The sequence below is a fragment of the Drosophila teissieri genome, chromosome 3R (assembly GCF_016746235.2).
Source record: "Drosophila teissieri strain GT53w chromosome 3R, Prin_Dtei_1.1, whole genome shotgun sequence".
NCBI classification, from domain to species: Eukaryota; Metazoa; Arthropoda; class Insecta; order Diptera; family Drosophilidae; genus Drosophila; species Drosophila teissieri.
Window position 1 is genome coordinate 3,671,511 of NC_053032.1, and position 24,289 is coordinate 3,695,799.

The following is a 24,289-nucleotide window of genomic DNA, read 5'->3' on the forward strand; positions in this document are numbered from 1 at the left end:
TCTGAGAAATCGAAATGGCTTGCTGGATAGATAAATTAAGAATGTAATAACTAATTTTAGTGATTTTATTGAAAAAATGCTCCTCTCCATTTTTACTTAGTTTTCTACATATTTTTGTTTTCTATTTGTATAATATTAATTACATAGGTAATGTTTGCACAAAAATGGCTATTACGCATACAAAACGTATTGCATTTGCAAACCTAGAGTGTGGGACTTAGTCTATTTTGTTTTTTGATTCCAACAATTTAATAATTTTAATGCTCGCTTTGAAGTGGATCGTCCTTATGGTTAGTTCCTTATGGTTAGTTCCTTTTGTGTTTAATCTGTTTTGATATTGTTGCTGTGTGTTTGTTGGGTATACACCGTTGTTATCTCGCGTTTTCGTTTTTAGCTTAGCTGCATAATTTATTCGTAATAAATTAATGAAACTTTTTATGGGTAATTAGATAGGCTGTGATTTCTTAATGGATTCGTACATTATTTTTTATACTGTTAGTTTCACAAAATTGTCGAATATTTGAGTTTGTAGTTCTCTGATTAACGTAAATAGTCTGCTACTTCTGAATGACTTCTTTTAAACAATTATTGTGCCTAATTTTAAATTGCACTTGTTTTTTGCTTTAAACATTTACAAAACTTGCCGTAGACTGCTGCTGTTTTTATTTACTTTAATAATATATGTATATGTATATATACATATATATATATATAAATTAAATTCTATGCTTAAATAGTTGAATTTCTTGCCAATACACAATCTAAGTGCATTTGCATTAGTTTCAGTTTTAAATTGATTTTGCTGGGTTTCTGTTATCGTTTTCGATTAGTTGAAATCTTGATTTGCGATAGTAGATTTTATATTATACAATACGCCAGGATACTTATGATAAATAAGTTTTATACAACTAAAAAAGAAAAAGAAGCAACAAAACGTATTAAAAAAAGTAGGCTAGAGAACGGGTGCATATGCATTCGCAATGCCTATACATCTGCATATGCCTCAATGGGCATACCCATTGGGGAATGCTAGCCACCATTCGCATATTTCTATGTTCAAGTGTATGGATTTGGGTCAGCGGGTCACTAATAGTGTTTTTACGCGCTTACTTAGCATATTTTCCGAGCTGCCCAAGAACGTGAGTCCTGACTTGGAATTGTGTAAGTGGATGGTCTGCGATGAGGAGTAGTGAGCGGAAATGAAGTTGTGTGTGCCTTTGGAAATGACTCTTGGAGCTCCGGCCCTTTCCAGGAAGCTCCTGGCGCTACTGGCTCTTGCCGCGTTCTAAGCTCTGTGCTGCCGCCGCCCCTCCTTGCCCCGATATTATTTTGGCGTCTTTCGCTGTTTCAGCTCCTGAGAAGCGTCGTCCAGCAGCTTAGTGGCATAACCGTTGGTCAGTCCTCCGTTGGCACCCTTGTGCGCGCTGCCGTTCGCCATTTGCTTGTAGACGTTATCCACCCCATTAGAATGCCCATTACTCAGTGAGGTGCTGCTCCCGGTGGCCTTAGATACGGGCGTCGCTGTCGCCTCTGTGGTCTTCGGCATGGCCAGATCGTCATGGGCGTTGATGCTCTTGCAGTAGCCGTTGGGCTTGGCGTGTCCGTTGGCCAGGGCTCCGTTTCTCTTCTGAAAGAAGAACAAATATAGCACATCGATTCGATTACCTATAAATGTATTAAAAAATGTATAAGTAAAATGCAGCTTGATTGCCAAGAACCGCATTTGAACCGCATTCGTTGAATCAATATTTTGGCAATGTTATTACAAGACTCCGACATTACATTATCTTAAAAAGCTTTAGTTCAATTCGCATTGGTTAAATCGTTTGGTCGTATGTAGATTTTCTCTGCTGATGGTTTCAAATCGTCAACGAAGACAAGTGCAGCTGGAGTTCCCCAAGGCCCACACAGTATTTGGCTCGGACATGCCTACTTACACACCAGTGACAGAAGTAGAGGAGAAAATGTGCTCGTAGCCACCTACGCGGACGATACAGCTGTGCTAACGAAAAGCAAAAGTATTTTGGCTGCTTCTTTTGGTCTACACGAATAATTGGATGCAATCCAGCAATGTGTTAGGAACACGAACGTGCGAGTTTACGCTGAGAAGTGTGCCAATGTGACGTTCAGCAACCTGGTTGCTGTTGTGTTGTGTTGTGTTGTGTTGTCCTGGTATCAGTCCCAATGGAAGAACGATCAACCACCATCAGGCCTATTAATAGCTTGGTATAACCCCCCGATAGAAAGCTTTCCATCAGCATACAGATTACAAATATTCAACCAGAGTTCAGGACCAAGATAGCTAAAATGTCACATTGCACCACGCAACAAACTATCGCTTGACTGCAATGTGAATTTTTTCAAGTCCATATTGGCCCCCAGCCTGTTCTACGGTCTGCAGTTATACGACGTTGCTGCAAAGAGTCACCTAAATAAGATCCGAGATCTACAGGCGAAAACCCTAAGAAAGATTTTTGGGGCTCCTTGGTACAAGAGAACCAGGAACCAGCTCAAATACATAGCTGAAAAATACATGGAACTGTTCAATGCACACCCAAACAGCCTGCCTGGCCAGAAAGCTAGCTTCAGCCAATGCTGACCCTCGGGCTACATTCATAAGAATATTTAAACGACTGCACTGCTTGACCTCCCCGATCGGGTTTGACATAGGAGGACTTACTATATATCTATAATAATTCTCCCTAGTTCTACTAAAAAAACTTCGCACTTCCATCAGATAGTCGGGGAACTCAACTATAGCGTTCTCTCCTGTTTTAATAATTTGTTTGATAAAATTTTATCTGTATAACTGATTGCGAGGGCTCTTCTTGATACATGTTTTTGTTATTATATTATATATGCGCCTATAAAGTATATACATATACTCTTGATCAGAATAAGTGAGTGGATCTGGCCATGTCTGTCTGCCCGAATGAATGACGGGATGTAGGGAGCTGTAACAGCAAGAAAACTAAGATTATTTGCCTTGCCGATTTAAATCGATGTGCCGAAAGTATTCTAGTCACGGACTGAAAGCCCCAAAATTAGAAGAACACTAAACACCAAAAATTGTCAGACATACTCCATTACTCTTTCTCCCTTTGGGTAATTCGACTATATCATTCTCTATAGTTTTTCGAGCCCTCAAGCTTAAAACCACTTTAATGACGGCAACGACACACGTATCATTTGAAGGCGTAGGTCTGTAAGTCTGGCATTGTCTTCCTTTCGCTGTCGCTGACTCCGAAGCAGTGGGTATTGCCTTTCCGTTAAACTTTCACTCGTGCGGCGCGTCGCTCAGCAAATGCTGGGTGCCGAAACGATAGCCGGTTAACGATATTTACCAACGCCCAGTGCTGGAGTTGCCAGAGACCTACTTGACGAAATCTCGTTAATGAATTTGGACCACATCATCTTGCGCATTTGTAAACGGCAGGCCGCAAGGTGCAGTGCAGGCATGATGATATAACCACGTTTGCCTCACAGCTACGAATCGCGTCGTTTCTGTTAGGTATTCGTTTTCATTTTCATTAACACAGGCCGGAATCTGGAAACCTCCTCGGCAACGTGGGAATTTCAGATTGATAATAATCGAGCGGCCACTTCGCCGCTACTTGCTGATTTCGGTCAGCGACTAAAGCCTATTTCCGGGGCGAACTTACCATCATGCGGTTCCTGTAGGCTGCCTTGTAGAACTCGTTGAACAGAAAGAAGAACATGACGGCGTGCATGCCTATCCACCAGACGAACGCCTTCGGGTAGTTGCAGTCGATGAAGAGCAGCTGGAAGGCGTGCACCATGATCAAGATGAACTGAACCTGTGGTAGCAGCGGATTAGCCTAGGCACAAAGTAAAGTTCCATGCAGCTTACCATCTGCAGGGTGGTCAGGTACTTCTTCCACCAGAGGTATTTTTGGTACTGCGGACCCATGGCGGAGAACATGTAGTAGGTGTACATCACGATGTGGACGAAAGTGTTGAGCAGCCCGAAGAAGGTGCTGTGACCACCTAGAGAGGTGCAGAGAATTCGGTGGGTCAGAGGAGATGGACTTCATCTTATACTCTCACAGCAACTCACCCGGGGTGAATTTAACGCCGAACCAGACCGACATGGGCATGCAGCCGTGATGGATGACGTGCAGTGTGGTAACCTGACTCGACTTCTTGCGCAACACGAAAAAAATCTGAGGCAAGACGCAACAGGTTGATAAATGAAACAATTACCGAGCGTGGACTCTTTGATCTGTCACTCACCGTATCCATGAATTCTGTGAACTTTGAGAAGTAGTACCACCAGCAGGCATGAACCATCTGATTTAGGGACAAGGGAAAGAGAGGTGTTCATATTAGATCTGTTTTATGTAGCTGTGAGACGTGTTTTTAACACTCGTTTGGACTGAGATTTGCGCATCCCTTTTCAATGCTGTGAATGAGAACAACTGGGTGACAGTTAAATGCAAGAGTTCGAGTATCTCATTCATTACAGATGGAATAGGGAGTGCAGTCATCATTGACTCTTTTATGAGTACTGTTGAAAAATAATAAATTTTTTAAACACATATGCACACTCATTTGAGTTTAAGTTGCGTTAATATGACTTTCCAAGAAGGGTCAACATTCAATTAAAACTAATGTAATTTAGGTGAATTCGGATAGATTTGATTGTTAGGAAACAGATAGTTTTTTATTGAAGTTGGAACTGTGAATTTTAAGTTTAGTGATTGTGAAAAAGAAGACAGTTTTGTGAGCATCCAATATGTTTAGGTGCTTGCAGGACGCAAACAATGACCCCCAACCCACAACATCGTAAATTAGAGTTCGTGTTTTAATGGTCCATCTCCATAGGTACTTTAATGTGTACTGTAATGTGTACTTTAATGTGTATATCTATGAGTAAATGTGCGTATACGGTTATCTATAACTATTCGTGCACTCACACCAAAAGAGAAATAAAACGAAACCAAAATGCTTATCGTTATTCGTTATCTAGATTGTTATCTTACTGCCTGTGGCGGTTAACACATACCCTTAACGTTCTAGGATTATTACTATAGTCGACTGGCTGACATCGGAAGCTATAATGTCCAGTTAGCCAACCGGAAATTCCTATCTGGAAATGTAGAGCACAAAAGGTAACTTATATATCTTTGCTTGGCTCTCAATTTCTCGGATGATTTGTGATAAATATATTGGTACTGGTACTGGTTTGGCATCGTCACCGGATCTTGGCTGAAAGACGTCTCTTTCAGGTCACTTACTCAGCTGTCGGCTATTCTTAGATGTGCATTTTTGGCGGTGTGGGGGTTAGTGTAAGTATACAGCACTTAGATGGTATCAGCATAGGCTTAAACGCGATAATTTCATTAATTGAAGCAAATTATCCACCGGTTTTATCTGAAGCATTGGTGTTTTACTAGCGTTTATATACAAAACAGAGCAGCAGCTGGTCAGAACAGGACAAATGGGTCTTGCACATGAGGTGCGTTAGGGTACTTGGTCGGTATTAGTCAAAGCCGGGCGCACAAAGCTGGCGCAGGTGTCTCTGGTAGTCGGCGTTTTTTTGAGTACAATATGCAGTTAATACAATGAAAATACTACAAGGCGACGCGTGGCTGGTCAGCACTCCAAAAAGCGTTGGCTAGTTCAGTGGCCAGATCAATAACAATGTGCTAGGATTAGATTAAGCAGAAGCCGCGATAGATTTCCTGGACTGCATATACAGAATGTTATGCAAATAAATTCGGTATTAGCTATTTCTCTGAACTGGTTGGGGTTATTTTGGATCAGAACACACTTATAGGTACTCTAGCGCGGGGCCGTTTAGCCAGGGACACTTACTCTCCGGGATGTGGGACTATCTGTGTAGTCCACCGGCTGGCACCGGAAGCTGTACGAGCCCCACCAGCCGCCCATCAAGCACTAGAACAGAGACATTAGCAGCAAGAATAGGTTAAATTTGATTGGAAAACATCCTCCACGGTCCACAGAAGCGTGGACTGGTCCAGCGACGATGCCACGCGATCATAAGTTGCTGGGATGATAGGAAAAGGGCGGTATCTGATGAATGGGACGGGAATACCTACCTCATAAAACAGCCATGCGCTGAAAACAACCTGTATGGCATTGTACATGACTAGAGTATTTTGCAGATTCAGAGGCTTTCGGTTCTCCATTAATCGGGGTCCCAGCACCTGTGGATGGAAGGTGGTATTAACTTTATATAATAGCCGGCAGACGTAAAGGTATTTAACTGTATCCCGTTTTATTATCACGAAGTTGATAAGTTTATTGTGGGAAACACTACAGTCATAAACCGACCTACAATCGATCTAGTCAGACCACCTTCTTATCTTTAAACTACTACTAAGAATCCCAAATTAGGCAACCAATAACTTTCAATTGGATACTCGGTACTCACCTTGACCAGATAGACATATGTGAGGCAAACGGCTAGTGTGGGGAATGGGGACGACATCATGGGCCAGCCCTTTGTCCTCGAGTCTGTACGAAAGGAAACCACATAATTATAGGAGTCGTTGATTCGCGGGTGCTTTTGACCACAGCCATAAACAACTTTCAAAAGATCCACACATTGTCAACATCTTCTAGATGTGTTCCTATCTCCTTCGTACACTGTTATTGACCATGATGCCCACCCCTATACTAAACTTAATTTCGCATTCGAAGTTTTTTCATCAAATTTATATGTTTATTTATATTTATACATAAGATTATACACTGGGTAAAATAAACAAACACGATTGATCAAACCTGACCATATAGGACCGTATACATACATATATAGACAAATAAACAGTGTCGAAACATCATTTTAGCTTGTTAGCATTTTTAAAAACAGTATGTTTGCAGGCGGTGTTACATATAATAAATATAAAAATGAAAAGTATACACTATACATATATATATGTAATTGCTTGGAGATATGCAGGGAATGGCGTTTGTACTCGGTCTCAGCATGTAAATAAAAAATAACAGTTCTCGAACGGAATTAAAGCGAAGAGCTTGGCGATTGGAAAAGCCATTTTACCAATTCTACCAACTTCTCTTGCCAATTAGTGAACTAGTGTCAAAAACTATTTATCCCCGATGTTTCGGAGAGAAACGTGCGGAAGGGCAGCGACATTGAGTTGTTCCCTGTGGTGCGATAGCTGGTTGCAGTCCACCAAAATCAAGGTTAGCCAAATTAGCGAATAATCCGACACCCTAGAAGTCTGGTACTTACCACTATGTGAGTCCACGTATCTGCTTATGCTGTCAATGTATTTCATAATTAAGGCCATTGTGTTCTTGAGTAGTGGTTGGTGTTTGTCGCTGACTGCGGAGTCCTTCTATCCGTTTTTGCTTGTAATTCTTGTTGTTGATTGTACAATTGGTTGGTGGTTTAAGTCTTAGTTTTGAAGAATAACGGTCTGCTTCTGATCTGGTTAATTATAGTGCTTAGGACTCAGTGCATTTAATGCGGTGCTAAGCGGGTTTTGGAACTGCAAGGAAATATAGTTAAACTCAATCTAAAAATTTACTAATATGCATATCTCCGCGTCCACAAGACACACAAATAATAGCAATAGTCTTCCCATATTAGTAGACCCCTAACAGCATCATTCAATACCCTTTCCCTTGATATATGACCCATATGCCCACTTAAAAAAACGGCAGTAGAAATCAGGTCAATAAACTAAATCCAAAAACAACTCGATCAGCAATCATTCGGCACATTTACATCTCGTTTATAATTGAACGTTCTCGTTTTGAGCCCCATCTTCTGTTTTTTTTTATTTTTATTTTATGCACAGCGCGGAATTTGTATAAACACCTTATCTTTTCGGCCAGTTATCGCAAATCGATAAATTAAGCGAGAGCGATAGCCAAAACAGGAATACGTGGCGGAGTACTGTTCGTGGAAATGTTTTGCACAATAAGCTCAATAAAATCTTCCAAAAAGTTCTCCTCTATATTTATGCCAGTAACTGGCAGTGCAAATGGGTTTCAGACATATATTCCGACCGTGAAATGGTTAAAATTTCGGAAACAATGAAAGCTAGTGCAGGTTTTAGTGACGCGGAATGAGTAGTCGAGGAATTGGACTTTTTCTCGTATTCTGTTGACAAATATTTCGCAAATACCTCAAAGAATAAGTTCTCAAAGGTTAATTGTTTAAGCTTAAGATTTGCTGAAAGGGGCTCTTTCTTCAAGCACGCGCACTCACTCCTTTAAAACCAGACAAAGAGTGTTTAGCTTGATGTGCGCATTACTTATATACCGCATAGTACGTTACAAAAGAGTGTCGTAATTGTTTAATAATAACCTTGTTGCATTCGATTTTCGGGAAAACGGGACATTTTCAAGCTTAAAATTTGCCAATTGTTTTTTTTTTAAATTTGTGAGAGCCACTGCATAAGGGTAGTGAAATATGTTGAGAACAACAATTATATTTAACTTGTGACACATGAAATTGAATTCGAAGTCAGAAACTGTTTTATTTTTGGTTATGTACATATATCTGACGTCCGTCTATGAACTTCTAACTTCTATAGGGTGGGATCATCCAAGCAACAAGAGAACCAACCGAAGCAAGCAAACACCTTTGCCAAAAAAAGGCAATAACGGCGAGAAAGTAAAATAAACCACTGTCACCGAAAAGAGACTAAAATTTATACTTATTCAAAATCAAAACAAGGCAATACAACGAGCACACGGTTACCGGTGAAACGCGCTGTCAGCGCAGAAAACAAAAGAAACTGAAACGAGCTAAGTGGGTGGGGTGTGGTGGTAATCCGGTGTGCAAGGCCTACCTTCGCCTAATGTAAAAGGGTTGAGAGTGGTCGCCCTCTGGAAACCTGCTGAAGAAGCGGCAACTGAAAAGCGATGCCGGCAGCAGCAGTGCCGACTTAAAACCATGCCAAATATTGCTGTTTCATTGACCTGGTTTTGTTGTTTCCAGCTACGTCTGCTTGACACAAGCAACACTGCACACATGGGCATTCAAGGCGACACCTAATGCCCACTCCACCCGCCTGAGCTGGCCTATTCAGTAACACACCGCTAAACCGGCGTCAGCCAAGGCGCCACGTTGTTCCAATACCATCACGTGATGCGGCTAGGGTTTCTCTTTTCTCTGGCTTTGCCCTTCGGTCGTGCGCAAAGGTTCGCACCACGTTTCTTGAATGAAAAAGGGGCCACGAGAGCAGGCCACCCGATGACTGGTGGGAGGTTGAAATATTGTCTGGTGTAGTGAGTCACAACTCAACTTCTTGGCCTGGCCAAGATAACCTGTACGCTGGGGCACAAATAAGTTGCCGAAAAAAAGGCGCCTAATGCCCGCAAAGTAAGCAGGTGGTGGGTGGTGCCTACTGGTTGCCACAGTTGTGGACACAATACGTACTTGGAGGGTGGAAGGGATATGTGCGTCACCATATCTACTCTACGAGAGCTGTGAAGGTGTCGCGACGTTCTGAACATCCTCTTTTCCACTCCCATTTATTGAGTATTGATTTTCGAATTTCGGGCACAGTCTCTTGACTTGGCTGAAGAGCTGAAAGGTTTTGTAAATAATAAGCACATAAGTAATTGACCCCAAGCTCTTGACAACAAAATCAAGCATTGACATTTGTTTATCGTACTTTATCAGGCATGTGTGGGGCTGCATTAATGCATAAAGGTCTAGAATGCCCATTTGAATGGCATGGCACTTCGTCAAATCTTCCAAAGACTCATTTGCAGACGTCAGTAACAGCCGCCAAAATTTCTATCGCGTTTAAGATTCAATCACTTAAACGCAAACGAAACAAAATGCTTCGCATAGGTGCATATAATTAAAAACAAATATTATTTATTTGATATATACCTAACTTGTAATTTAAGTGGGCCGTTCAATTCAATCCATTCTATTACAGGCTAATGTATCATTCTAAATAGACAGACCATTATGGGGAATCGATTCGAGAATTTACCTTTTTTTTGCACAGATGGGGAAAATCTCTTTTACCAAGAAGTCTGGGCGAAAACTATAGCGATAGTCGGATAGTTCGGTTTTCTAAATAGGCTGTATAGGCTGGCGCTCAACAATTATTGATCTAATTGTTGTAGACTCGCGCCCACTATTCCACTTATTGGGATTGGCATGCCGTGCCTGAATCACTTGTTAAAAGGAGTCCTTGGAAACACAGTCGTAGATCGGTTTGGACTGGTTTTTGAGACTCCGGTAGTCGAGACTTCGATTAGCGGCGAGAGAGGCGGGAACAGGCGGCGAGCAACACAGAAAACAGCGAACCGTCGACATCGACTAGCGGAGCACGACTAACTGGTTGCCACAGGGACTGACAAACTAAGGCCGCTCTGCAGCGGCCTCAGCCGCAGTCGCAGTCGCTGCCTCAGTCGGAGTTGGAGTTTAAGCCGTAGTCCATTTCCAAGTCGCAGACACCACTCGGCGACCGAAGCTTCCAAGCGGGCAGAGGCGTTGGCGTTGACGATGGTGGGCCATTACGAATTAATTCATATCTCTTAGCATTGATTGCCTTTGTGAACTGGACAGAGGGATGACTCTTGATTATGCTATGTATATATAGACCGTCACTTTATGGGCTGCAGGTGGAATTCGCAGTGCGTTGGAGGCAAACTCCGACTCCCAGTCCAACTCCCAGCGGCACCGTTTCCTTGCAATTGGTTGTGGAATTGGGATTGGGAAAGTCAGCCTTCCCATCGTAAAACAGCCAACAACAGGTGCGCTGTCGCAAGAACGGAGCGGATTTCGATGAGGCAAGGGCCACCGCTTGATCATGATCGATTTCAGTGGCAGGTGATGGCTTGCATACCAAATCAAAGCTCCGCACTTGTCGATCAATTAATTATTACGGCATTTCACACATATTCGCAGCGGGACGGACTGGGTTTTTTATGGCTTTCGGGTTTTCATTTCACGTTTAGCTTTTAGGTTTTAGCTTTTTGTTTTTGGGACTTTTGCGCTCAAAATCGAATTCATGGTCAAACTGTTTATGAATGTGTGTCGCCAAAAAGAAGACACAGCAGCAAGCGGTGGGTAACGAAAGGCGGCGAACAACAACAGGTTGACCTGTTGAAATGGAAATTTAAACTCGTTTTGCGTCTTGACGCAATAATCTATTTCGGCTTTTGTTATTTATTAGGTCATCCAACGGAGAAAAATGTCATTTCGTAATCGAAACCCTCTGCTTTCTAAGGGCAGCCCACACAGCACCCGAAAATATTCAAACAGACAGTGAAACCTCAATAACTAAAAATTTTCCTATTTTCCACCTCCAACAAAAGAAGGTTACCACAGTTATTCCAGCCGTCAGACAAAATACTTATCGTATTCGAAAATTTTTAAACACTCTCGTAAACAATATACAGATGAATGCAATCTATTATGATTAATTGGATTCGACGAGTGAATGTATTATAAAACAAGATAGAACGTTATAGTCGGGTTCCCCGACTATCTGATACCCGTTACTCAGCTGGTAAAAGTGGGAATGGAAATTACAACACTGACCGTTTTTGGCGGTTTGTGGGCGTTAGAGTGGGCGTGGCAAAAACATTTTTGGTATATAGAGTTATATTTACAAGACAAACAACAATGTGAAAAAATTTCACAACATTTTTCAAAAGTATGGGCGTGGCAGTTTTGGGCGGTTTGTGGGCGTTAGGGTGGGCGTGGCAAAAAGTTTTTCTGCAGATCGATAGAAATTTACAATACTAATAAGAAAATGAAAAAATATCAACACATTTTTCAAAAGTGTGGGCGTGGCAGTTTTGGGCGGTTTGTGGGCGTTAGAGTGGGCGTGGCAACATGAATCGAAAAACTTGCGCTGCGTCTATGTCTCTGGAGTCTGTATGCTTATTCTCAACTTTCTAGCTTTTATAGTTCCTGAGATCTCGACGTTCATACGGACGGACAGACAGACGGACAGACAGACGGACGGACAGACGGACATGGTCAGATCGACTCGGCTATTGATCCTGATCAAGAATATATATACTTTATATGGTCGGAAACGCTTCCTTCTGCCTGTTACATACTTTTCAACGAATCTAGTATACCCTTTTACTCTACGAGTAACGGGTATAAAAAACAACTTAGGTAAACACATATGTTATTACATACATACAACACATATATGTTATGTTACATATATTATTATTCCCGTTACTCGTAGAGTAGAAGGGTATACTAGATTCGTTGAAAGTACAGGCAGAAGGAATCGTTTCTGGCCATATCAAATATATATATATTCTTGATCAGGATCAATAGCCGAGTCGATATGGACATGTTTGTGTTTCCGTTCGTCTGTCCGTCCGTATGAACGTCGAGATCTCAGGAATTAGAAAAGCTAGAAAGTTGAGATTTAGCATGGAGACTCGAGAGACATGGACGCAGCGCAAGTTGGTTGCATGTTGCACCGCCCACAAACCTTCCAAATCTGCCACGCCCACACTTTTGAAAAATGTTTTGATAGCTTTTCATTTTTTATTGCCACTGCTGCAACTCCCAAACTTTTTAAAAATATTTTGATATTTTTAAAATTTTTGTATTAGTCTTGAAAATTTCTAACGATTTGCCAAACATTTTTTTTCAACGCCCACAAGCCGCCCAAAACGGACACTTTTGAAAAATATTTTTATATAATTTTTCACATTTGTCTCGATTTGCCAAAAATTTGTTTGCCACTCCCACTCTAACGCCCACAAACCTCCAAATACTTGTCTTCGCACTTCCACAAGCTAAGTAACGGGTATCAGATAGTCGGGCATTCTCTCTTGTTTTTGTAATAATTTTGTCGGACAACAGCAAGGGCAAAAAACTAGCAAAACAAACAATACAAAATATTGCCATAAACATATGTACATATGTATATGTACATACATACATATATAAAATATAAAAAATAATAATTTAGTTCCCGTAAAACCGTGATATCTATGATCCAAAATATTTTTTTTTTACATTCCATTATTTTCTTATAACTATCAATTTTAAAATGATTCGAATCCAGTGGGCGGGTTTAGCTATGTCGGTTGCAACATAGATTGCTGGCACTGCATATGCTCGAGGGCCGCGCTTTTCGTGTGGGAGGTGGGCGGCGATAGCAGTGGGCGGGACGAGTGTTTAACTAATGAATTCGAAGGCGGTTGAACGCCGCGGCGGTGACTTGTTGAGGGGTAACTTTCTCTGCTCCTCTGTGCACTTTTGCAACCGCTCTTTTCCGATTTCTATTCGACTAAGAGAGAGAGGAGTGGGAGAGATTTCTCTTGGATGCGAGTGCGAGCGGAACGTCTCGAAATTATGTCATATCTTTACACACATGCGTTACAACAACGTGACGAACTCAGCGGCTCGGACTTCTCTATGTGGTATCTAATAGTTTTTTCGGTTCTGTCCGGGTGCTTCCTAATCTGGAATGGTCTCTTATCGCGCTTGATTAGTTGATTAGATGGCCGTAACCGCGGAAAATGCAGACTGGTTTGCAGGTAAAGGTAACTGATAACAGGGAGAAGGGACAGCACGTTGGTTTTTTACTCGGCACAGTCTATAACATTCGAAAACCCGGGCGGCGGGGCCTATAGAGAGCATGGAAAGCTGAGTGAGAGGCTTTAACTGATCCGCCACGGCTGATTTATCAAGGCGGATGGAAATAGGCACAGCCTTTCAAGGTGGAAGACGATACTCGGTAACGTTACGTAGTTCCCAAAACGCGAAACCGACGCGACAGGCAAGGACACAGGGAACTAGTCAAACCAAAGATCACTTCACTAAAAAACCAAAGACGGCACTCCAATTCAAATCAGTTCGAATCGCAACTATATCGGAATAACACTTTACTTTTAGTTCGTTTTGCAGTGGTAGTATCTCGGCAGTAGACTAGGAATTTTGTGTGGAAATCGCTCTGGCCTGACCCAAAAAGCGAACCAGACGAGGAGGCACAACCCAAAGCGAAATGCGAACTGAGGCCCGCTGCTCAGGCGAAGAGCGAGAGAACCCCGAAACGACATGGCAGCCGTGTGAAGAGAGCCAATGGGAGGCACTGAGCGATGTGTATCTGTATCTAGTGGATGCGGTGTGGCTGGCAAGCGGCAAGAAGCAGACCGACGGGGAAATGGCAAGACGGGCAAGAAGAAGCATCAGCTGTTTCAGCGGTACTCACGTTCGATGTTGCGTCACGGTCTGTTCGCCATAAGCAAAAAGCACTGTTATTCCGCAACCACTCTCTTTTGGTATGCTGCAGATACATTGAATTTAATTGCTTGGAGTAAAATACCGGCTGGCGCAAGTACACTTTTCTCTTAAACCACTGATAACCGAGGCGCGAGCCTCTCTTCGGCTTTGGCCAGGGTTGCCAGGGCTAGCACCCAAGAGAGTCAGCTGCCACCAAATAAGCAATTGCCGCGAGGAAGGCTCGGCTTCAAAAGAACAACACACGCTGTTTATGTGTGTGGGTGATGGCATTATGTCATCGCGAGCGGGAGAGCTCAACCATCACCCCCCTCGTCAAAAACAACTTTGTTGTCATTGCCTCGGGCTCGTATTTTCTTTTAGTTTTCGAGTTTCACTCGGTCTCGATTTGATTCGAGCCACCCCATAACTACGAAACACATACACAGATAAAGAGAAGCACCAAAACACCTAGAAAACGACGCAAAGGGAACACGAGTCAAGGTGTTCAGTTCTTTTTTCTTTTATGCAAGGAAATGAACCGGAAATGATGTTTTCAGTTCAGTACCACAATCCGTCGAAGAACATGTCCACTGAGTGGTCGACCCAAACTAGTTTTTTGAACTTGACACATCGAGCGACCATATATTATATTATATTTGGGGCGACTTATTACTTGTAGAGGAAAAGCGTATACTAGTTTCGTGAAAATATGAAATGATATTGCCTCATCGCCCACAAACCGCCCAAAGCTGCCACGCCCACACTTTTATAAAATGTTTTAAAGTTTTTTATTATACCCGTTACTCGTAGAGTAAAAGGGTATTCTAGATTCGTTGAAAAGTATGTAACAGGCAGAAGGAAGCGTTTCCGACCATATAAAGTATATATATTCTTGATCAGGATCAATATCGGAGTCGATCTGGCCATGTCCGTCTGTCCGTCCGTATGTCCGTCTGTCCGTCCGTCTGTCTGTCTGTATGAACGTCGAGATCACAGGAACTACAAAGTGTAGAAAGTTGAGATTAAACATACTGACTCCAGAGACATAGACGCAGCGCAAGTTTGTCGATTCATGGCCTACACCCTTGAAACATTTTTATTTTGTCTTCAATTAATTCATTTTGTTTCCTATTTCTATTAGTATGCTGAATAAGGGGTATCTAGTAGTCGGGGAACTCGACTATAGCGTTCTCTCTTGTTCATTTTCTGATCAGTCTTGTAAATTTCTAACGACCCAATACAATAATATTTTTTCATATTCTAGTCCAAAAAGCTTCTCTACGTGATTGGGCTGCTCAAAACGCACGATGGCCATTGAGACCTGCGCCCTTGACTCACTTGTGCTGGCCTGGCCAAAACCATGAGCGGAATACATATGGCTGGTGAGCAGCCAGTGGCCATTAACACTGCGCTTCGGGTTGCATCTCATTGGAGAATTACTCCTCCGTCCACAGATCGCTATTTCAAATCAGCATCTAAAGTGTCATAATCTAGTTTTAAAAGCCGTCTTTGTGCCCCGGATGATGATGATGGTGATGACGATGCTGGAGCAACCGATGGAGTTGTGCAGGTGGCAGAGCAATATCTGGCTTATATTTCGCTGTAGTCTTTACAGTTTCTTGGTTTTGGCAAAGCAGTAGCCACTGCTGGCATTTTATTTACGAAACTTATTAATCTAAGTTTACAAACTAACGGACTCGCCTTAGCGGATCTAAATGTGGAGGATACCTAAACACTCTTATATGACCAATCGATTCGGAGAGGGAACTGGCTGGAAGTCAAATCAAAACCAGATAGAACGCTATAGTCGGGTTCCCCGACTATCTGATACCCGTTACTCAGCTGGTGAAAGCGCGAAGAGAAATTACAACACTGACCGTTTTTGGCGGTTTGTGGGCGTTAGAGTGGGCGTGGCAAAAAGATTTTTGGTATATAGAGTTGAATTTACAAGACGAACCAAAATGTGAAAAAATGTCACAACATTTTTCAAAAGTGTGGGCGTGGCCGTTTTGGGCGGTTTGTGGGCGTTAGAGTGGGCGTGGCAACATGAATTGACAAACTTGCGCTGCGTCTATGCCTCTGGAGTCTGTATGTTTATTCTCAACTTTCTCGCTTTTATAGTTCCTGAGATCTCGGCGTTCATACGGACGAACAGACAGACGGACGGACAGACGGACATGGTCAGATCGACCCGGCTATTGATCCTGATCAAGAATATATATACTTTGTATGGTCGGAAACGCTTCCTTCTGCTTTTACATACTTTTCAACGAATCTAGTATACCCTTTTACTCTACGAGTAACGGGTATAATGAATTTCCACATCCTAACCAAAATTATACACTGCTTAAACTCTTCAGAAAAGCGTTCTTTATACAATGTTTTATATCAGGGAATACTTTGGATAGTTTAGATTGGTATCCCTTCCGTCTAATCCATCCGGTTCTGTTTGATTTTGAAAAAGATAATTGATGTTGTATTCGTTTTCGTATGCAGTCAAACTACAATTAAAGCTGTGAACTGTGAATGCAGGGCAGAGTTTGTTGGAGTGATCATGACACATTTAGTTTTGACATAGCCAAAGCGAAGCCCAAATAATTGTAGCCACTGGTCTGCGATCAAATGAAGTCCATTTAAACGTGGGCGTCATCGGAAACGCTTTTGCGTATGCTTATAGATTCGCCGGTCGGCTGCTTACGAACCTACGATTTTTGAAGCTTTTCTTCTCTGCCATAGGTTGTTTGCTTCCACAAAAGTCGGTTATGGCTTCTTTGTTTATCTACTGGCTATTTTAATAGCGCAATAATGGAATATAAATTGGGGTTGATTTGTTTGGTATGTAGAAGTAGTGTATAACTAGATTCAATGTCGTAATGATAGGTAAATAGTAATGACGGGGGTAAAAGATGTAAATGATGTTACTCGTAGAGTAAAAGGGTATACTAGATTCGTTGAAAAGTATGTAACAGGCAGAAGGAAGCGTTTCCGACCATATAAAGTATATATATTCTTGATCAGGATCAATAGCCGAGTCGATCTGGCCATGTCCGTCCGTCTGTCTGTCCGCATGAACGTCGAGATCTCAGGAACTACTAAAGGTAGAAAGTTGAGACTAAGCATACAGACTCCAGAGACATAGACGCAGCGCAAGTTTGTCGATTCATGTTGCCACGCCCACTCTAACGCCCACAAACCGCCCAAAACTGCCACGCCCACACTTTTAAAAAATGTTTTGATATTTTTCATTTTTGTATCAGCCTTGTTAATTTCTATCGATTTGCCAAAAAACTTTTTGCCACGCCCACTCTAACGCCCACAAACCGCCCAAATCTGCCACGCCCACACGTTTGAAAAATGTTTTGATATTTTTTCATTTTTGTATTAGTCTTCTAAATTTCTATCGATTTGCTAAAAAACTTTTTGCCACGCTCACTCTAACGCCCACAAACCGCCAAAAACTGTCAGTGCTGAAGACTTCGCACTTCCACTAGCTGAGTAACGGGTATCGGATAGTCGGGGAACTCGACTATAGCGTTCTCTCTTGTTTAAATTACACTAATGCTACCCAACGAATTGGCTTGATTACGAAGCCAGGAGACGTCCAATTTAACCGCCAATATAAGGCAAATTATTCATAAGCTTTTCCAAATGATAGTAAAATGTAGAAGTAAAACGTTAGTTTTCCGATCTAACTGAAATCCACTCAGCACTTGAGCTTAATGGCTTATTATAATATGGTGTGCGTGCGAGTTTTCAGTCAAAACAATAATACGTTGCAGTATTAAATAATTAAAAAAGGAGCAGAGTTAATAAAATTAAAAGCTGTGACAAAGTCGAAGACAATGCCAGTGCCAGCTAAAGAAAAATCAAAATCTATTTAAATTGGACTTCAGTTTGGACCGCATTTTTGGGGAATGTTGGCAAGGGGAAGCGTTGGGCACTTTACCCATTTCACAATGGCCACGTCACCGCAATACTCAAAGCACAAAGCCACCTTTCAAATTGAAGGCTTAGTTAGCTAATGTGTGGTAATGATAATGACTATGGTTGGCAAATAACCCAAACGCCAAATATGAATAGCCAACGGCCTCGTCGGATCCCAGACCGAAACGCAGACTCTTGCCTTTGTCATCGCCACCGAAAGTGACAGTTGGAGACGGAGATGACCCAATGAAAACGCATTACAGTGACTTTCTCGACGTTCCACGTCGGTGACAATTCTACGGGCAATAAAATATGCGGGTGCAATAAAAGGTGAGCCATTTATATCATTGCGAGCATTTTGGACCCTGAGAATCCCATGAAATCGAGCTAAAATAGCGTCTACTTAAAATAACCAGCTCATAAAGCTTCTACCGACACCTGTGACCACGCCCACCAAATTGGGGATCGGTAGAGCTGTTTGGTTAATGGCGGATGAGTATAGGCCACTGAGGCAGCTATAATCTGGCTGGAAATAAAACTTAGTCAAGCGTTGCGCTTTCGCAATCGGCGTGCAAACACAAAAGGTGTATGGAAATTGTCCAAATAGTACTGGGAAGACACAGCCAAGTCGGAGGTGGCTTCTTGGCCCTTTTCTCATGTCCATTGCTGCACACACCCAGATAGAAGAATCGTGTGCCTCAACTTGGCTGTTATGATTTTAAGCTATTTGCCCAGATCGGGAGCTGTATATCTGTGCTATCAGAGCTCCCAAGCCCCATTATTTGCCTCGAACACACCCAGCAAAGCCAATAAACAGCGTTTTAAGAGGGAATTCACCACCCGATGTAGATGAAATATTTCTACTTTTGGCCTCTAACTCTGGGGGAGTGTAAGAATGTAATCAAAAGTTGTTTTCGCCTCTGGAAGCCCATAGCGAGCAAGCAAAGTTTATCTTGGGTCGAAGTACTCCAGCTTTCTAAAGAAAATATTGGATCAGGGTCCAACATCCGACTTCGACCGCAAGCCTCCGAAATTCAAATATTCGATGCTCAACGTGGAGGCGGGGCAAAGGGTCTTGCTGAAGTGCACTTTGGCCCCACTGCGATTACGGAAGCGGGGGCTGAACTGTAGATAATCAGCAGTTAAACCTGGGGGCGGGGGCATTAATTATTCGAGTAGCCGTTAAATGCAGTTTCATGATGACACTCACCAGGCAATTAACCGATGATGGGCGTGAATTAGGAAGGAAACGTCTGACACCTGCACTCTGTAGGTATATCATCAACATTCACCAAACGACTTTGTCGGCTACAGAGCTGAGAAGGCTTGCACAGAATGCACTGCTAAGCTACTACTTTAGTGGCAATAAAACGGTTTCACATTCGCAACCTCAAGGTCCCCTCTTGGGATCACATCTAACTTCGTAATTCCAAAGTAGTATTCCGTAGATAATTACCAAGTGCTATTATCGGCAATACTAGGCGGCAATTACCTCATGTCACCTGTAAGACCAAAAACTTCGTCAGCCATAGAACCCCAACAGGTTACCGAAATACATAATACCATCTTTCGATGCTAATCAAAACGCGACTAAACAGTCGCGATCTCAAGGCCTCTTCTTGGGCACATTTCCCAGCTTGTCCACCCCAAGGTAACTCTGCCACAAATCTCTGAACAAACCCACACTAATTGCGGCCTTTATAGCAACTACAACATGTGCTCATCTCGCAGTGCATAAACCGCAAATGAGCGATTACAGGCTCTCTAGATGGGCTGGAATGGAGCAGTCCCTTGACCAAGAAAATGGTCGTTAATAGAAGTAGCGGGATGGTGGTTGGGAGGGGAAATAATTTTGAAACTGCTCGACAGCTTAATCAGTGCTGCTTCGCGGGGTCTTCAACGCCATCGGCGTCTTCATCTTTAATGTCAGAATCCCCAAGTAAAAAGTAAGTGCTTTGTTGACAGATTTATTTCGAGTAAAGTAGCCGCGCCGGCGAGCAAAATGTTCATTAAAAAGAAGCGGCGCAAATGCGTCGTATCTAAGTACAAATGTCTTTTGTTTTAGTCACTTATTTGGGCAGGTCTGATCACTCATATATTCGCCATGTCAATGCAAAGCACGATCTCAATGCTACCCGCTGGATTGGATTTTTCCACCCTATTGGCTTTTTGCTTCCGGGACAACTTGAATTTTGCCTAATTAATGCATTCTAAATTATTAGCATGCAATGCAACTGCAAATCCACGCGGAAAAATTAACATGTAAAGAGCTGTTGACTCTACTAAGGTAGCCACGGAAAAACAGAATTCAATCTAACACTTCTAGCATTAAATGCCTTACCTGTTTGGTAAGTTTAAAAAGGTGTCAGCATTTTCTAAACAAGCACTTGGCTAGTGATCTTGATTAAATTCCTTTACACGAGGTGTATTAACTAACAAAGGTTTTTGTATTAAACCATATTGGCGGAACTTAATTATACGCGTTACTCGTAGAGTAAAAGGGTATACTAGATTCGTTGAAAAGTATGTAACAGGCAGAAGGAAGCGTTTCCGACCATATAAAGTATATATATTCTTGATCAGGATCAATAGCCGAGTCGATCTGGCCATGTCCGTCTGTCCGTCCGTCTGTCTGTCCGTATGAACGTCGAGATCTCAGGAACTACAAAAGGTAGAAAGTTGAGACTTAGCATACAGACTCCAGAGACATAGACGCAGCGCAAGTTTGTCGATTCATGTTGCCACGCCCACTCTAACGCCCACAAACCGACCAAAGCTGCCACGCCCACACTTTTGAAAAATTTTCTGATATTTTTTCATTTTTGTATAAGTCTTGTAAATTTCTATCGATTTTCCAAAAAACTTTTTGCCACGCCCACTCTAATGCCCACAGCCCGCCAAAAACTGTCAGTGCTCAAGACTCTCCTTCGCACTTCCACTAGCGGAGTAACGGGTATCAGATAGTTAGGGAACTCGACTATAGCGTTCTCTCTTGTTTTAATTTATTTCGGTAAACAAACAATGCAAAGCATTTAATATACACAAGAGAAATCACTTTCATCGAGTTCCTACCAGCTACCAGTCACCCAGCATAAGGGAGTACAGACGGACATGACTAGATCAGCTAGGCTAGTAATGCTGGTACGAATATATATACTAAATATACTACAATTTTAAAACGGTTTTACAAACAAAAATGTAAACAATGTTTACAGTATTGGGTGGTTTGTGGACGTTTTATACATAGTTCCAAAAATAACTAAGCTACGAAAAATTTTTGTAACGATTAATTTGTTACATTTTCGAAATATTTTTCTTATTGGGCGTTGCAGCTGCATTCCGTATTGCTGTTCGCGCTTTGGGTTACTAATTACGGCAATTTACTCCAAAGCTTTTAAGTTAATTTTCCGTAAATTCAAATACTGCTACTGTTTCTAAATTAATGTGTACTGAATGTGTAGCATACAGTATTTGATACTCCAGTTACTACCAGTTGATCGAATCACATCGAGAAAGTTGAATCTCAAAACAGAACTAAGATAATGCAGACCGAAATGCAAGTTGGCTGATTTTTCAACCAGTTTCAGTGGCGTGAACAAGTTGTATCTTCGGTCTAAAGTGCGAAGATGCGGCTGATAGTGTTGTTGCTTCTGGAATATTTTTAATGCCGTACACGTCGCAGACATAGGCGGACGAAATTCTGTTAATTGTTTTCATTAATCACTGCAAAACGCTACCTTCCAATTGACATTATAAGAAAGTACGTGTTGTTATCCCAGTCCACGTAGTGACGATGAGCACCGAGAGAGTGGTGCGCTAGAAGATTACTATATTAAGCCGATCTCAGAACCATTTATTCCTTGATCTCAATGCTTTATAAAACCTCTTTCTTGTTTTAAATGATGATTAGTTCATGAGAAAAGGCTGTGAAAGTGTAAAATTATCCATTTTCCAATTTTGATCTATTATGGCGTAGTGCTTAAACTCTCTAACGCTGTTGTATTCTAGCCTAAAGTACGATTCGAAAGCTACCTCGATTGTTTTAATTCGATTCTACGTTCAAAAGACATTAGGAAAAGGTTATAATAACCTTTTCAAAGGAAACTGTGTTACATTTGTTTTTTTGTCTGTCTGCAAAATTTGATACAAAAAAGTGTAACTAACTTTGATTTTAGGAGTTGAAGGTGCCGTCAGTGTAACTAACTTTAATTTTTGCAGTTGAAGGTGCCGTCATCATTTTAATCCCATCTATTTTAGAGGTGTTTTTATTATACATTGTAAAAGTGTTTATTTTTGGAATACGTACTGTACTGTAAGTTTGAAAGAAGTTGTATGTTGGCGATTAGCTGTAACGTTGTCATTGTATCAAAATGTTTATACCTGCGCCAGATATTTTAGTATTTAGGCGGTGACCCATCGATTGGTTAGTTGCTTTTATGTCCGGTAGAATATGACTTTTCATCTTTTCATCTATCGGTAATGGGAGTCAGACAAAACTGTTTGTGATCTATTCAACAGCATCTTTATAAGAAAAAAGCTTCACGTGAATTAATACTATTACGGTTTTTTTTTCCTAACCCTCGGCTTCCGCAAATCACAGTTGTTACGCTATAGCCAATCGAAGAGGAAACGAGATACTGTTCTAGACAAACAGACTGTTGTGTGTAAAATATTTATATAGAGTAAGCGGTGTGAGCCAAGTCCGCGACCAAACCGGCGAGGGTTAAGCGAAATAATGTTTGGGTAAGATTTAGCTGGCAACTTGAGAGGATTCTTAAGAATCGGGCCTCAGATCTCGGATCTGCGATCTAAGGGGACTGGCGTGTAGCCTGTAAATTCGCTTGAAAGACGGATACGTGCGTGGCATTCGAAAAACGGCGTGCACGAAGAAACTAAGATGGTTTGCATATGTAAGTGCGGAAAGCTAAAATCCCAGCTTACGGTTTGAAAGTATTTGTCACCTTAGTGGCATCTGCCGAGAAGCGAGTGAGTGGCTCCAGTCCGTGTCAGAACAATGAGCAAGCCCTTCTCGCATTCCCAGCCCAATTACCGTCAATGCGGAAGCGATCGTCGATCTAAACGCATTCACCATCATTATTCCATTATCAACCAGTCAGTCATGAGACCTCGTAAGTCGGTCCCTGAAGCAGTTTTCGACCACCTCGGTTAACGGGAAAAATATTCAAGGAAACTTTTTGCACCGATCAGGATTCACTGCGACAAGTCCAAGGCCAAAATCCGGTTTTGTGCGAATTGTTTCCGCACTTGTTTCGAATTACTTGTTTTGGATTAATATTAATATTTTTAGCGCAAGAAACACTCTGCTAATTATTCGACAAGAGCGCGCTAATTGCACTTCTGCTACTTTGGACCCAATGTCAACGGTTCACTGGTGAAAAAATTATACGATTCTGGCAAATTCTTATGCATTATTTCGAGGAGTCAGCACGTCAAACAAAACCTATCCTTATATTGGGAACCAACACTCCAGAATCCACAAACAGCTGCTGAAACGGTAGGCAAGTCCCCAGCTGCCCAGGCGTGACTGGGCTGAATTGCCGGAATTACGTCTGGGACCGCATTTGGAGGATTCTACATAGATCATCAGGATCGGATCCTCACTGCGAAACAAATGCCCCCAAACTGAGGTTGTGCAAGCGTCGGCAGGGTTGCCACACTATTGGATTAAACAAATCGATTAACTTGGACGGTCTGTGCCATAAAGCCTGGCATAGCGGGGGGAGGTGTTTCGGCGTGGAGAGCGCCGTCCAGTCCAAAATGGTTATTGTGAACGGACCAAGCGCGCAGTTGCAAAAGAGCGAAAAATTAAAATCACATGTGCGAACAAACTTACAACTTGCCAACAGCTCGAAGTCCGCAACCGAAGGCGGAAAGCAACAGCTTGGTTGGTAAATCGCTGGCAACCGAAATCTGAAATCTAAAAACTGCAAAAACCACAACACACAAATTGCGCGGCCCGAACTATTTCACAAAGTGTTGCCAAAGAACTTTGTAAAATGATTACTTTCGCAATTGCTTTTGGCTCTTGGCTTTCGGCGCTCGCACACGAGTAGCGACTGCGATTAGCGCGCGTTTGACTTCTGAATGAAAACTGAGCCCCGATCGCGCCGCGCGGCTGATTAAACGCGGTTCGCGCGACGCAGAACGGCGACG

General features: G+C 42.2%; 1 protein-coding gene across 5 annotated transcripts; it reads right to left on the reverse strand.

Moving 5' to 3' along the window:
• Nucleotides 1–51: 51 nt before the first annotated feature.
• Nucleotides 52–24,216, reverse strand: LOC122621013 (elongation of very long chain fatty acids protein AAEL008004). Of its 5 annotated transcripts, XR_006326173.1 has the most exons (12): nt 23,970–24,216; nt 7,244–7,502; nt 6,419–6,501; nt 6,084–6,191; nt 5,839–5,919; nt 5,027–5,110; nt 4,255–4,311; nt 4,079–4,184; nt 3,872–4,008; nt 3,663–3,818; nt 1,111–1,627; nt 52–908 (listed from the first exon to the last, which is right to left on the reverse strand). XR_006326173.1 is itself a non-coding variant. In XM_043798731.1 (11 exons), exons 2-11 carry the CDS (start codon nt 7,299–7,301, stop codon nt 1,325–1,327), a joined length of 1,173 nt encoding a protein of 390 aa, XP_043654666.1. In that variant the 5' UTR covers nt 7,302–7,502; nt 23,970–24,216; the 3' UTR covers nt 52–1,324. The 5 variants fall into 5 exon arrangements, 4 of the variants coding, with proteins under 4 accessions (XP_043654666.1, XP_043654668.1, XP_043654669.1 ...); XM_043798731.1 differs by having other exon boundaries at nt 52–1,627; XM_043798733.1 differs by lacking the exon at nt 23,970–24,216 and adding an exon at nt 13,859–14,167 and having other exon boundaries at nt 52–1,627.
• Nucleotides 24,217–24,289: the final 73 nt, after the last annotated feature.

Bases quoted from the DNA above. Each gene is read 5' to 3' on its own strand.
- LOC122621013 (XM_043798731.1), bottom strand. From the start codon at position 7,301: ATGGCCTTAATTATGAAATACATTGACAGCATAAGCAGATACGTGGAC. The intron at 6,502-7,243 runs GTAAGTACCAGA...CCTTTCGTACAG, and splicing joins ATACGTGGACTCACATAGTG to ACTCGAGGACAAAGGGCTGG. The intron at 3,819-3,871 runs GTAAGCTGCATG...CTGCTACCACAG, and splicing joins ACCTGACCACCCTGCAGATG to GTTCAGTTCATCTTGATCAT.